Genomic DNA, 15,637 nt, shown 5'->3' with positions numbered 1-15,637 from the left:
GGCCTGCGATTATTTTGGGCATTGGGCTTGAAGGCGGGTCCGCATCCTAAAAGCATGTGAAAATTACTGCGGCCCCGCCGATATGCAGGGTCCGTCACATTTTGCCACCAAAGTCATTATTCCTACCGACTTCATCGATTTATGCAAGGCTTTTACCATGTTTACGAATCTCGAATTTTGCAAATTGAGTTCGGGCCCTTTTTTTAAGCAATTGATTTGAATGGTGTAAAAATGATGCACCAAATGGCTTGAATTGGACCTTCATTTTGCAAATTTTCAAACAGGAGGGAACGCCCGTCCTCAGACAGCGTAGTGGATAAACATATGACCATTTTTTTCTTCTTTCGACATTTGCAAATTTCCTATGTTAACACAATTTATAGGAAAACTTGTCCACGGAAGGTTTCATGGACCGTCATGTCATTAATTTTACAAATTTGCGGCTTTTTCAACTAAAATTTTACACTATTAATAGTGCCAAAATTGTCCACCAAATCGCTTCAATTAGATCTTCATTTTGCACAAGTTTCTTACTTCTGAGGGGGGAACATCCCCCCTCAGACAACCCCCTGCTCCGCGGCCATTTTTATTTTATTTTATTTTTTTCTTCTAAAAATTCGGGACCCACCCCCTGAATGCTCTTGATCGACAATCGGTACCAAAAGCTGGTATCGCCCATCCCTTGACATACGAGAAGACTACGTGCTATCGCAAAAAAAATAAGCATCCTTATCAACCAGTCAACTTTACGACAAATAGGTGAAAAAGGACACTTTCACGATGTTTTTTCATAATTTTTTTTATTTCACATGATCCGTGCATATATCGCCTAGCTATCAATGAAAAAATATTTTTTTAGACCAATCAAACCAATATATGGGTGTAGTACGCTCTTAAAATATAAAAATAAAGATTAAAGTCCGATCATTTCATGTTGATCAAATGGTGGGTTTGGAATAGACAGGTTTTACCAATACATATACCTTCGATCTATGTGAAACTAAAAGTTACTAACCATACTTACTAACCGTAACTTGAAGGATCAACTGGCAAAAATAGTCAGTGCTGCTTTTTTTTTTCATCAGGTCTGTCCCTTGTCCTCAATTTTGAACAACATGAATACCTTAGCTTATACGGCCAGAGAGCTGGAGGCCGTGTAACAATAACCCAAGCATCAGTCAGGCCATTACCAGAGGAAGATGGGTTTAATGTAAGGCCTGGGGTGGAGACTAGCATTGGTTTGCGATTGGTAAGTTTATACGCCGTAGAAGTGACGTCATAATCGGATTAACTACCATAGCAATCAATAGATGAATACAATTTTGAATAGACCGCCCTGCACTACAGATTGCACTAATCCCCTGTGCATATCAGCAAACATAGATTGAATTGAATACCGCTCTTTTCAAAGATACTTATCTTTCAGGTGCGAGTGATCAGCCTTTCTTTGACATATATGGTTCAATGCATCGGTACCACGTGAACGTTGTAGTGCAGGGCGGTATAGTCAAAATTGTATTCATCTATTGCTATGGTAGTTAATCCGATTAACTACGTCACTTCTACGGCGTATAGAACCATGGAGCTAATATAGAAAGGAGAGGAAATAGATTACGTAACGCCTATTGTTCCTTTGTGCCTATTTGAGTTTCTGAAACGCTATTCATCGAGAGGTACCTTTTGTTTGAGACAAAGGGCTTCCGCCATTAAATCGGTAACTGACCTGACAGCGTATTAACGCTATAATAGGCAGGCTACTGTCAATAAGTGATGACACGAAAGTCACGTGAAAGCGTCTACACAAGCGAGAGGTACCCTTTGTTGTAATCCAACCCAAGGGTGTGATTGAGTTGTCACATTCACACAAAACAGAGGTTCGCCTGCAATACAAACCTATTGCAGCGCCCAAATTGGTTTGTGCGCTCATTTGATTATACTCAGTGAACACGCTTTGCTCTACCATTTCGCTACGGACAGTTCAGCAGCATAGGCAAAGCACAGATATTGGAACACATATCTGTGGGCAAAGTGTGCGCTCTGTGTGGCGGATATAAGAATCTACAATATGTTTGTCAATAGGCCTATATATACGGATTTGAAGTAATTATGATATCGCTCCTATTGTAGTATTTTTAAGGACATTAGCCGCGGTCCACATCGTGTTTTATCATATAGGCCTACCATAATAATTTACATAAGCACCGCGTATATAGGACTGGCAAGCGAGTCTACCCTGGACCTCAAAATATGTGATATATTTGCTAATAACTCGAGAAGCATATAGCCATACTATTTCTGAATCAATCAATAAAGGTCATAAGCAAGATTAGACCTACCAATTGCATTGTGTACCCACCACTTATCTTTTAATTGGTAGAATTCAGTCTAAACTATTATAAACATCATTCTAATTGTTTCTTTTTATGAATAAGATATTAAGGTATATATTTCAGCCAAAAAACAAAAATAAAGTTCTTAATTAACTGCTTATTTAGCACTTAATTTCTTAACGAGGCACTCATATTGGCCTGTAATGCGTAACAACCGAGCTCATGTAGCCTCACTTATTTTTAATTTTCTAAGAGAATTTGAAGATAATTCCTAACAAATAGGGTATCATATAAAAGCTAAGATTCTCAGCAATATCCCTGAGGCAAAGATTAAGTTGTGTAACGATCTATTTTTTGTGAATGAAGTTTTTGATATTGAGTAATGTTATGTAATGGTTTCCTAAGAAAGTGAATGAAAGTTTGTTAAACTCACCCCTGGATGTGAAAAGTGTAAAAAATTTGGCCAAAACTCTATCGTATGAAATGAACAAATGATATAGTTCAAAATAATCATCTTTAGGATGACAAAACAATGCACAAGGAGCTCAGAGGAGATGATTTCCATGATCATTCCACTTTTTAAGATTGACTTTAACAGTGATTACAAGCTTGGGTTCTGCTTAAATTAACCCCTGTAGTAGCAGTATTTTTCTTATGTTGTTCTTTAAACTTTCCCATACTAATGAACATGTATTTGGCAGTAAGTACTGAAAAAACACAGTAGATAGCTCTTTCCAATAATTTTTGACACCATTTTTACAAAGTTCAGTCCATTTTTAAAGATGCTTGTTCAGAGATATTTAACAATGGACCAATTGACAAAGCATGTAATGCCCTTTGATTTCTATAGTCAACATGGTTAACATGTAGTATTGTAGGCCTACATTATATTTCATTATATTTCTTAGGTTAAATGCTGTCATTATGATTTTTTTAAATGACATTTAAGCTTCAATATCATTTCATGTTAGCAAAAACATAGATTTCTTCATATAGATATAAGTGGAAAAGCTAAAATTGCAGTGTGCATCTTAGTGTATCTGCATACAAGGTCACGCTTGCACAATCACAATAGGCATATACAAAAGAATTTGACCATTTCTTTTGTGCTTACCTACACACAAGCAGTGTGTGCTATTTCTTCTTACTTCTGGTTGTTACACATTTGGTAGGTCTGATCTTGCTTATTACCTAAAGCAAAGCAAATAATACTTGTAGGCCTATAATACTATATTAAATATAATTGCGGACCAACCGATGCAGCTCGATACGCCCGATGTATGAATAAAAGCACCTAACAATAAAGTCGCCCAATTGAACAGCTGTAGGTGTCGATCGCACGACTTCATGAATATTGATTGGCAACATTTTCCAATATGTCAGCGCTCAAATCGGACACAATAGAACAATAAACCCTTCAGTGCGTTGTATAGGGTCAATTCCAAGCAACCTCGCCCAAATTGTCAAATTTTAAAAATCAAGTCAAGTATGTGATTTTGGTCTCATATTATAGCTAAAAATCTATATTTTCTGAAAACGTACTTTTTTCTGAGGAAATGGTGTTCTTTGTTAGAAAAACATCCTAATTTGCATAAATTTGCATATTCTTGACTGGTAAAAGCAGCAAAACTACAAACACAGCAACTGCTCTGTACTGTAAAATTTTGGAAACAAATTATGCATTTGAATATAAAGTTTATAAGTTTAACTCAAAATATAAACACCAGAAATTTTCATATTTTATAACGGGTAGCTTCGTCAGCATTGTTTGAGTACCAATTTTACGATTAAAAACATCATTCCGCAACGCAAAAGTATCATTTATTACCACTGCAATTTAAAATAAGGTTGATTTTAATTGAAACTGGAATGCAAAGCAAATTTATTCATCCCTATCCAATGAAACAAAAATGATTTTCAAAAAGTCTAATTTGCGGTGGTAACGACCAATTAAAGTTGCATCATTCCGCAACGTTGCGGAATGATGCATAATTCATAATGTACCCGTTGAAAAAAATTGTACACAATTTTGGGTTAAAACTTTCTAAATGCATTGCACAGAACTATCTTTACAGTAATTGATGTTTCAGCATTGCCTGAACCATTGTAAGTGACATTTCTCCCACAAAACCCCGTGCATCATTCCGCAACGCGATAAGGATTCATGGATTGCAAGGATTTTTTCTTTAAATTTACGATAAAATAAAAACAGTGATGATTATTTCTTGATAGATGATGATAGTTGTTATGTTACATCCTATGGCTAACATCCAGTGCTAAATTTCACTTCCAAGAATTTTAGACTAGCAGAAAAAGTTGGCATAATTTTAATTTCAAAATGTGACCATGCAATACAAGTTACCGGATTAAAAAAATTCGGTGACAAATATTTTGGATAAATATTGATAATTGTCAGCTAACATATTAAGTAGCTAAGTATACAAAACACAATTTACTCAAATGTATTGATATATTTATTTTTATTTTCAAACATGGACTGTTTTTCATTTTCTATGGGGTTTTACACAGCATCATTCCGCAACGCTCCTTGCATCATTCCACAACGTGACCTAGTGTCGGCAAATTTGGCATAAAGAGACGATGCCCAAGAATTAGAGAATAAGCGATAGGAATTTTTATTTTGCCTATCCTCTACCGTGTGATAGACGACAGGCAGGTCCAATATTTTGAGTAGTGGATGCCGGCGCAGCCGGTATCCACTACGATAGTCAGTTAAATATTATTTTAATAACTATAAACAATTTTTTAAAGCAAAACTAAGTTACCGTCATAAAAACTCCCCTCATTATAAAATGAACGAAACTTGTTTACAACTTCACGTATTCTGTTGCGCGTACTGCTAGCGCGTTCGCGTATTCCGCACTAGTCTACGCATACAGCGCGATACATACGCGCACCTCTACAAGCGTGTTACGCATTATCAAGACGCATGATGACGTGGGGTCGTCTACGGCCTGATAGACGACACCCGAAATCATGCGATTGTCCAATCAGAAATGTGTCTACCATTCCCACTGACTAAGAATTGTTTTTAATGGATACTGCAAATTGTTAGTTTACATCCTAAGCTTTACATTAAGTAACAAATTTAATATCTCAGGTTACTAAACTCACAGAGTTTGCCAAAAATGTTTTTAGTGAAAAAAATACTGCTCCCGTGCGCATCATTCCTCAACGCGAACTTTGCATATGCAAATTAGGAAATTAGGGTGGTTTGGAAAAGTTTCTCCTACCTTAATCATTCACTTACCAAAAATATTTTAACATTATGCTATTCACCTGATGCTGTTAATACACATTTGGCTGCTGCATTAAAAAGAAATTCGTACAAAGGCAGTTTGCATCATTCCGCAACGCTTGGAATTGCCCATAGAACTAAGAGAATGATAGAAAGTCACTCAATAAGAGAATAATCCAATCAAATGTTAGGTACATTATACATGTATAATAGGACCAAGACCACCATTGGTTTGCGATTGGTAAGATCAAATGTCAGGTGCATATCGTAAATGCAGTTTTACAGAAGAAGCAATGTTGTGTGTTAACAATAGATTTTTTGAGTAGAATAAAAGTTCATCTGTGTTGGTAGTAAACATGGTTCAAACCTTTGATCACAAGACAAATATTTTGCGTACCTGGAATTTTCTGTCGACGCTTCGACTTTTATCAGCAGACTTGCATCTTCAGCAGACTGGCTGATAAAAGTCGGAAGTGTTGTATTGTGATTAAAGGTTTAAACCACTAAATTATAATAGATTTGTTTTATGTTCTTTTATCAATATTTCTCTTTGTTTTGTAGTATTCTTTAAGCAATTTTCTTTAAAGGAAAGTATAACCGAAATCATAACACGAACTGTATCCTGTTTCATATACAGCATGAAATCTCACGATTGAACCAAGAAGATTTCACTTTCGGCAATTTTGGAACGTGTGTGAAGAACAATGTACAAAGAGAAGAGATTGTAGATGGAGTGAAGTCCTCAACGACCGATGCAGGTTATGATAGAAGGGTCTGTACAAGTGAAATGAGTTTTATATCAACAATAATAATATTGTTACAAATGATATAAGCTGATATGAGAGAACATCTTTATTAACGCATGTTTGGAAGACCTAGTAGACAAATATACAGGCTGTATGACAATTATTGTTACCGAACAGTTTCCAGTGATTATGTATAAGAATTTCTCATCAAAATGCAATACAAGATTCACCTAATTTATTTTGTAGATTATATTTGCCACACAACATCCAAGACATCAACAGTCAGGACAATGAATCATGAACTCCAGGAGCCACATGAAAACCTTCCAAAAATTAACATTTGTTTACAAACCACCAATTTGATCATTTTGGACAAACAAATAGCCACAAAAAAAATCATACCACCCTCGCGAACTCTGGAAGTCAAATCAGTTTAAAAACCATCTTTTAGATGCAATAGAGCATTGATTTACTATGAGATCCCCAGTCAGTGGACATCCAGACACAGTGTCATCCATCATTTTAATCCCCAAGAAAGGAGATCTCTTTCAACCAGCTAACTACAGAGGGTTAAGCCTCCCTCCAAAGTAGCAAAGATAAACAGATTATGCCCTCATGTATATCCCTTCTTCGTTCGAATCAAATTGCTTTAGAGAGAAACGCTACACCATCGCCCAGATTCTTGCATTGAGGAGAATAATCGAGGGAATGGGGGAAAGGAGTATCCCATTTATAGGCTTTTTTTTTATGGCATTTGACTAATTGGTTCATCGATTGTGCATGTGGTATTCCCGACATTGTTTTGGATGCTATAAATCAGAGATGAAAGACAGATGAGCATACTTCTGATGCTTGTTCCATTCCAACCATAATTATTATGATGACGATTAAAACACCAAGAAGCTAACGACACTGGGAACCACCTATATCAAACATATATCAACTTCGTCAAGAATGCCATTTTCAGTCCCAGAAGAACGCCAAATATGGATTAAAAGACCTTTGACCTTGGATGTACAACAGCATGTTATGATCTAATGGGAAACTGTGCACATCAACAAACACCATTTATATCAAAAAGGCAACGGCCGATATAATTTGAAACCACATAAATTACTAGAGTTGGTTCTTCTCTTGGATTTGGACCAAGCTTTAGAATATCGACTGTTGCGTTTTGAAATAAAACAAACCAGAAATTTATCACCCATTGTAAAAGATATGGCACATGTACCGAATACATGTACATACATTGGCTGACCTTGTGGATTTCCTGGCCCAGCCATGCTAACCACATAAAGGAGATTATACGATTAACCTAGTGCAGCTATTGTCATAGCAGGGTATTATTATGTAATACTCCTGATCCATATTTGGCACTCTCATGGACTGATTTTCTTCGTTTTTTGCCAAATTCTTCATTTCAAAAATACCAAATGACAATTTGAGTGACTTGTCCTTCACTTTTAAGCAATTTATAAGCAATTTTATTTTTTCACACTTGCACTTGGATCACTGGATATGTCTTTAATGATCAATCACCTGCTTATTTTGCTCAAATGTTCTCTTACTATGTTACTTGGTAGTAAACCGATCTCCTCTGAAGCGAATTTTGCAATTGACAGATTCAACTCTGTTGTTGCTGAAGAACACAGGTTTTCTGTTGTTGTTGCTACCACAAACACATCAGGGGAGCCTCATCTACAAACACTTCCAAGAAACTCCTAAAAAAACACTTCTTTTGAATGATTTTTGGTTGTTAGTGCTTATGTAATTTTGCTCATGTTATTTTTGTAAACGTAATGTTGCTTTTGCGAATTGCGTTCTATTGATCTAGGTATGTCTTCAGATCTGTCGTGATGATGCCATCCGAGAACACTGTGAATGTTCATCTACCATAGAGCTAGATGGTCCACGATGTCATGTAACAAACACTGACCAAGGTAAACATTTTTTTTAAAGGGGTGTATGATTTGGGATATGGATTGTCTTCAAATATCGTCCCCTGGCATGTATCTATGTGAAAAAAGATAATATTTTCGGCGTAATGTGAATAATTAACACAATTAGCAAGTCAATACTGTGGTACGCGTGAATTGCATCCTGGTCAGGCAAACAACATGTGCCGTATTCCCGTTCGTGTATGTATGGAAAAGACGTTTCACCATACCACTGACAACCTGTATGCCTACACGTTCAAAATTGACATCACATACTACTCCTCACACTACCAGGTTTACTTTTATGCTCCTCTTATCATTCTTAATAGATTTTTGTGTATATCAGGCACATTTAACATTTTTATTATGTTTCTATATTTTTTATTTTCATGTTTCTTGTATCATGCTTATTTAAAAAAAAAAATCGCTCCTTGTGTATTCGCCGTAGAAGTGATGATGTAACAGGATTACCTACCATAGAAATAGGTTAAAGATTTTTTTAAATATATCGCTCTCCACTACAAGCAGGTTGCACCCATCACTTGTGTGTGTCTGCAATCATAGATACCGCTCTTTTCAAAGATGCCAATCTTACAGGTGCGGGTGATCAGCATGATATGGTTCCATGCAGGGGTGATGCGTGAACGTACTAGTGAAGTGCGATATACTCAAAAATTGTTTTAACCTATTGCTGTAGTGGTTACACCATCACGGCGAATTTCTGTATTTGTTTTAAGTGTATATCATTATAGCGCCCTCAATATTTTTGGGGAACGAACTGGTATCTGGGTGAAACGTCACGAATTTATTGCGATTTCATTCCCTGGCTATATGGCCAATTCTCCGGGCAGTGGAAATTTCTTTATTTTGGCAACAACAATCGTGTTTTCACGATTTCTTCGAAGCGTCAAATTTCAGGAAAAATATGATTTATTATATGATACCAAAAACTCACCAACATTGAGAAAAATGGGGGGGGGAGGGGGGGGGGACTGTCGGACGGGTTACTTGCCTTTAACAGTAATGAAATCCTTGGTGGTCCTGTTGTTGGCACTCTAGCAGAACAATTATCCTCATGGCTGGGTATGGGACGCTGCATTTACCATTGGTGCTCCAAAAAGATTACATATGTTTCCCCATAAGGAAGCCAGATCAGTGTCTAATTGCCTGCCGATCTTGTGGCAATTTTTTTTTATCCATATACACGATATATTGTATAAGCAGGTCACAAACTTACCGTACAACATGAAAAATGCTTAGAACGTTAAAACTACAGGTGCTACAATGGCAAATTTGGTATCAAATGAAAGAGGTTAATATGCTCCTTCAATTAAGTTGTCTCGCAGTTACGTTGGTGCATGTTTACCGTGAGGTTTGTTTTGGAAAAATCTGTTTTTGGCCAAATTTGTTACCGTACTTTTTTTTAGTGAAAAAAGACCTGCATTTTGGATCTCTTTTGCACATCTTCATTAAAGGAAGTGTCCGGCAATCACAACATGTCTTATAAGTTAGAAAAATAAACTCACATTAACCATAAAAACTAATAAAAAAAAGCAAGACTTTTAACAATATTTTGTTCCTTCTTCCAGACATCTGTGTAGAATTCATAACGTATCTTCATCAAAGAAGCCAACTTAATTGCGACTGTGCCTATCCATGCATGTAAGTATAAGGCCTTCTATATTCATACTCATTAGAGAGTTTACGATTTCCAAACGCCGTGATTGTACGCCCGTCTATCAATTCAAAATCACTCTCCTGTGTCGAAGTGGTGGCGCGTATTTAGCCAGTTTTGAAGATTTTGCACGTTCAAAATAAATGGGGAGACAACGTTGAAAACTGAATGCAAAAGTCCAGGATAATGAACAAAAAGAAGGAAAGTCTAACTACGACCCGTTATGTTTATAAGAAATCATTATATTAAAGCAACAATTAGGTGTGGAAATTTGACTTCATTCATACGCGCGGTTCATACGTACAGATTGTCCATTGAAATGCGTGTCAGATTGGCCGTATTTCACGGGCGTTGAAATTGACATTCGGCGTTACGACGATTTATGCATAGCGCCCAATTGTCACCACGAAAAGTCTCATTTTGAACATAAAGTCATAGTATTTGTATTTTGTTATATTTTTGTGTTTTATTATTAGGCCTGTATAATCAAATGAGGCCGAATTAACATTATCGTTTAGACCGCCAATTATCGCCGTTGAAAACCTCTTTACGCCCTCCAGAATTTACCAACAAATTGGTCAAAAATTCCTATTCCGTTTGTTTTTCATGCCCTGTGGGGCTCTTCTATATTGGAAATCCATTAGTAGCAAATCTTTACTATAAAAACATCGGCGGCTTCATCCGTGCCGGGCTTGCGGCCTTTATGTTATTTAAGCCTTGCCGGGCTCTAAGTATGAAGATGTATGACAGGCTGTCTGTAACGAAAAAGAATTTCCCATGGGCTAAAGAGATACGGACGAAGTCCAAACAATCAAAGTCCCCGCATCACCCGATAATGAGGGCCGATCTTTCCATGAAGTACGACAAACGAAACTGCTACGCACATACCGCATATTTTTACGGTCTTTTGCATAAATGCGACACGTAACGCTCTGTCGCGTATACGCAATGGCACACAACGCTGTCGGGATTTTTAGACACGGGGACTTTGACAGTTGTAAAACAGTTTGTATTAGTTTATGGGAATTCATTTAAAGCCAGCATGGTATTTTTGTACTTTTTTATATTAAAAACCACAAAACGGGCCCGTTTTATAACATCAATGCAGGACCCCAAGACTCCTTTTATTTGTCAATAACCTTTCAAGAATGATCCATCACGTACATCGCATATTCCGAACTTTGTTTTACATATCCGTAAATAATAACCGAACCGGAATCAATGCAGTGATTTTGATTATTTTTATGTGTGTTGCTGTTTTGTGTTGAATATGTTATTCTGCTTTCGCTTCAGAGATCGGTTTACTAGCAAGACAATTTCTCAAGCAGTTTGGCCGTCTGACGTTTACTTGGTAGGCATATAATGTGCAATATTGTTTTTGTACAAAACAGTATTTAAATAAAAAGAATAATCATTTCAATATGTGACCTGTTACAGCAAAAGGTACCTTAAGTCGGGAGATACATATGTCTCATTTTGCTAGTGCCAAATGCATTATTCTAAACCAATCATTAATCCTATTGTTGAAGAGGTTAATAAACTTGTACCTGTCTATAGAACTGTTTGTTATACAGCTCTAGTCTTTATTTGCTATGCCTAATCCCTGTTCAAGTGGCATGAGTGGTGGGTTACAAAAGCATTGTATTGTATTTGTATAGGTATGTATTAGCCACCCACTAACAGTGAGAGGACATTCTTGAACCTCGCTGACCGCCGCTTCAGATTGTCATTATTGTTTGATATTTTCTGCCAACAATATGGAAAAAGAGACACATGTAGTAGCCGACATAAGGTACCTTTCGCTGTCACATGTCGGTCACATATATAGAAATATACAATACATATCAACCACTTACATGTCTATAAGCATATTAATATTAAACTGCCTCAACTGTTCAAAGGAAACGAGCTGAATTTATGAAAGTTTTTGAATACAAAACTAAATATTTATCAAATTATTACCTTATAAGGGTAGATGAGGTATTGTTGGTCAAAGCGAAGTTCGTTAGCGATTTTCATCGTCTAAATCAACATATTGAAAAACAGCACTTTGATATTTTGCAAAAGTTCATTCTACAAATTATATACTTTGAAAACTTGCTTGATTTATTGTTGTTAATGAGTTTTACAAAAGTGATGTTGTTTCAGCCCTTTTTACAGCATTACTCAAGAACCACAGGACCTACAAAAGTATGTCTCAATATTTGTAATTTTTGCCAAAGCTCACTACCATTTGCAAGATGCTGTGAACTACCAATTTAAAGTAGTTGCTAAACAAATTAACAAGTTAGTTGGTAACAAATTAATAAACAAATTAATTAACAAATTAATAAATTGACTTCTAAATGTATAATCTGAAATCCATTTTGATGCGGATTTTTGGCAATAGAGATTACATTAAATTACCTTTATAATATAAATTAATATATATTTTTTAAATTTATAAATTAAAAATGGTCCGTAAAACACGCCCAGTGCCTTTTTTGGACCTTATGAAATATTAATAAAAATGTTGTTTGATATTTCTTAACAGCCCCATCTATTGCGTTCAATACACGCGGACAACAGCAACACCAAGAATATCAATGACATCACAAGTGTGAGGTAAACAAGTATGAATAAAGTAAATAATTAACCATATAAAATATAATAGATTTAATGACACATTCCGAGCTTCTGTTGAAAAGTATGTATAAAATGCCCAAAACTGTTTACTTTTCAGAAATAAATAACAAAATATGAAGAAAACTGAAAAACTGAATATGTCCGTCTTTGAGACCGCGTTCCAAAGATTGTTTTCATTTGTACGACGCCACTATTGACGAATTTCAATTCCATATGTTTTTAGCACACTATCACTCGAAGAATTTGACCAAAAATCCCGTGTCAACCGGGTACAGAGAATTGCCAAGTTCTAACATCCTGGTTCTAAGATGTGTAGTCTCGTAACATGAAAACGCACTTTCTACATTAGTCATGGTATCCGTAACCCTAGTGTGGTTTAAGTGTGACGTATCGCCGAATGCCGTTTTTATTTAACGATATAGGCTACCCATTACACCCATTTAGTAATTACAAATGTTGTTAAAGGAACATTTCGTTGTACTAGCATCCTCTTTTTATGACATTTTCCAGTAGATATCCACGAAAAAAACTTATTCCCAACACGTCAGTTGATTCCAATTTTGCGTTTGCGAGTTATTCATGATTAATTTGGCTGGGCAATTAATTGGCTGGATTAATAGTATTAAAATAACGTACCCATATTTATCTCAATCAATCAATCAATCAATCAATCAATCAATCAATCAAATATATCAATCAATCAATCAATCAATCAAATCAAATCATAATTAGAACTTTATTCTTCTCTGCCTGTCCAACCATTCAAAAGTATTTCGGAATTGTGAACAGTTGATGTGAAAACTTATTTTTACAGGAACAACTTAGCCAGACTGAACGTCTATTATGAAGAGCTGAACTATGAACTAACCAAGGAAATACCGGCATATGAGGTAAATTAGCTCAAGCTGTACCCTGTACTTTCGGGGTTTTTTTTGTTCTTACTTTCTGCAATTGTGGCTAATATAGTTTAAATAAATATTTTTAAATGACCCCCCAAAAAAAAAAAAAACCCACACACACCAATATTTGTTCCTTTATTTGGTTGCTTTTAACATTTATCCAAGGTGACTCTAAATTTAAGGCGGAGGCGCGTATTTAGCGTTACCTTTGGATATTTAATTATTTTCTTTATTTTTCACCCGGGTTAAGTCGGAAGGAAAAAAATTAAATGTCAAAAGCTAACGCTAAATACGGCGCCTCCGCCTAATGTTCAAGAAAGTAACAAAATAATTAGGAAACAAGATTGCTTTTTAGTGTCTTCCACAATAATTCAAATTAAAGGCAATACGCAAATTTATTGATAATGAAAAACATTGATTTTTTGTTCACTTCTAGCCGGTAAGTCTATTCAGTGACGTCGGTGGCACATTCGGGCTGTATATCGGCTTTTCCGTCATCACTATGTTGGAATTTTTAGTCCTCATTTATGAGATCTGTGTCCATTGTGGAAGGAAAGCAAAACCACGTCAGCCACAACCATTGGGAATCTACATGCAATCGACATGATATTATGAACTTTAGTTGTATAACGACTAAATTGCGTTAACAGTGACTCAGCTGGCGCAATAGCAAGGTGTTATTATGTAATTTGCAAAGATAAAAGATTAACTCTCAATTTTCTTTTTATTTAAGTATAAGTACGTATAGCCGAATTGAAAAGACGACGGGATTGTTCGCTTAATACCGTCAGTTTGCCTGCATAAGAAAGCTGTGCCCAGTTGTAGCTTTATCATATAATTATACAGGCTGTTATCGAAATTTCGAATGAACTTTGCTATTACATGTGATTTATAAGCTGCCAGTGTTTGTGGTTATGTATTCATAAAATTATGAAGGGAAAGGGATGGAGAAGAGGGTGAACGGTGGTGAAAAGAAAGAACGCCTGCTTGTTTGTTTGTTTCAACTTCTACGTATGAATCCGTGTAAAACTTTCAAATTTCCACAGCACTACAACACTTAGTTGCAATAATTACATCTTACACAAAACGTCTGTTGTCACAAAACTTCTGTTGTCTTCACACAACAATTTTGTCCACATTTGTTGGCAATATTTTCCGTTTTGCTCATAAACTCTCTAATAGAAATTTAGAAACAACAGCAAACCCAATCAAAATGATAAGTACCGTCCAGCCACATGCTGGCCAGCACAACTGACCACGCTAGTCCGACACGCCTCTAGTCCGACATGCCGCTAGTCCGACTACACTATACCTAGGGGTGCGTCAGTCCAAAAATTAAAACCACTGCAACAGTCCGACACGCAGCCAGTCCGTTTCCGCTTTTTCAATCCGACATGCCACTAGTCCGAATCCGAAATGCACTGAGCTAGTCCGAATCTAGAAAACACTTCTTCAGTCCGAAACTGAAAACCATTACGCTAGTCCGAAATTGAAATTCACAGCGCTAGTTTGAATCTGAAAAACACTGCGCTAGTCTGACTAGCAGCGTGTTGATAATTGTATTTTAGATTCGAACTAACGGCGTGTCGGACTTGTCCAGTGCATTTCAGATTCGTACTTGCGGCGTGTCGGACTAGCGGCGTGTCGGACTAACGCCCTGACCCGATTAATTTGCTTAGCCCTACTTCAATATTTTTTTTAATGTTGAACGTGTAAAAATTATCAAATTTTCAGATTTTTGTACATTGTCATAAATGTGTTGACATATCCTAGTGTGGTTCCGCCGAAAGATGTGTATTCGTCAATAGTGCTGTTTTCTTCGTTGTTTGCCAAATTGTTCATTTCAAAAATACAAAATGACGATTTGAATGACGTATCCTTCACTTTTAAACAATTTATAAACATTTTTTTTACCCTTTCGCTGGGATCATTTAATGGGTCTAGCGCCTAGACCACTCGGCCACCCGCTTCATAAGCGGTCATATTTAAATTTGAAGCTTATACACAATACCAACAAAAACGTAACAGAGACTATATTTTAGGAACATTTTTTTTACCCTTTTACCATGCACACCGACCTTGTTAGAGTATAACGCACATGATATGCAGTACTCATAGTCCAGTCAAAGTGGGTTTTGACTCACCACTAATTGCAACAGAACTTTT

The 15,637-nt window shown here is 36.3% G+C and overlaps 1 protein-coding gene across 1 annotated transcript in view; it reads left to right on the top strand.

Annotated features, from left to right (window-relative positions):
- The window catches only part of LOC140150213 (uncharacterized), a 60,453-nt gene extending 45,504 nt beyond the window's left edge, over window positions 1-14,949 (top strand). The window contains exons 22-29 of the mRNA XM_072172219.1: window positions 1,086-1,249; window positions 6,227-6,361; window positions 8,170-8,275; window positions 9,862-9,934; window positions 11,241-11,298; window positions 12,481-12,551; window positions 13,387-13,462; window positions 13,908-14,949. Coding sequence (XP_072028320.1) covers window positions 1,086-1,249; window positions 6,227-6,361; window positions 8,170-8,275; window positions 9,862-9,934; window positions 11,241-11,298; window positions 12,481-12,551; window positions 13,387-13,462; window positions 13,908-14,078 — 854 coding nt within the window. The 3' untranslated portion in view covers window positions 14,079-14,949. The remainder of the gene's footprint in view (window positions 1-1,085; window positions 1,250-6,226; window positions 6,362-8,169; window positions 8,276-9,861; window positions 9,935-11,240; window positions 11,299-12,480; window positions 12,552-13,386; window positions 13,463-13,907) is intronic.
- The last annotated feature ends 688 nt before the right edge of the window (window positions 14,950-15,637 follow it).

Source organism: Amphiura filiformis, chromosome 4 (assembly GCF_039555335.1).
Source record: "Amphiura filiformis chromosome 4, Afil_fr2py, whole genome shotgun sequence".
NCBI lineage: Eukaryota > Metazoa > Echinodermata > Ophiuroidea > Amphilepidida > Amphiuridae > Amphiura > Amphiura filiformis.
This window is presented reverse-complemented; position numbering and strand designations above follow the sequence as displayed.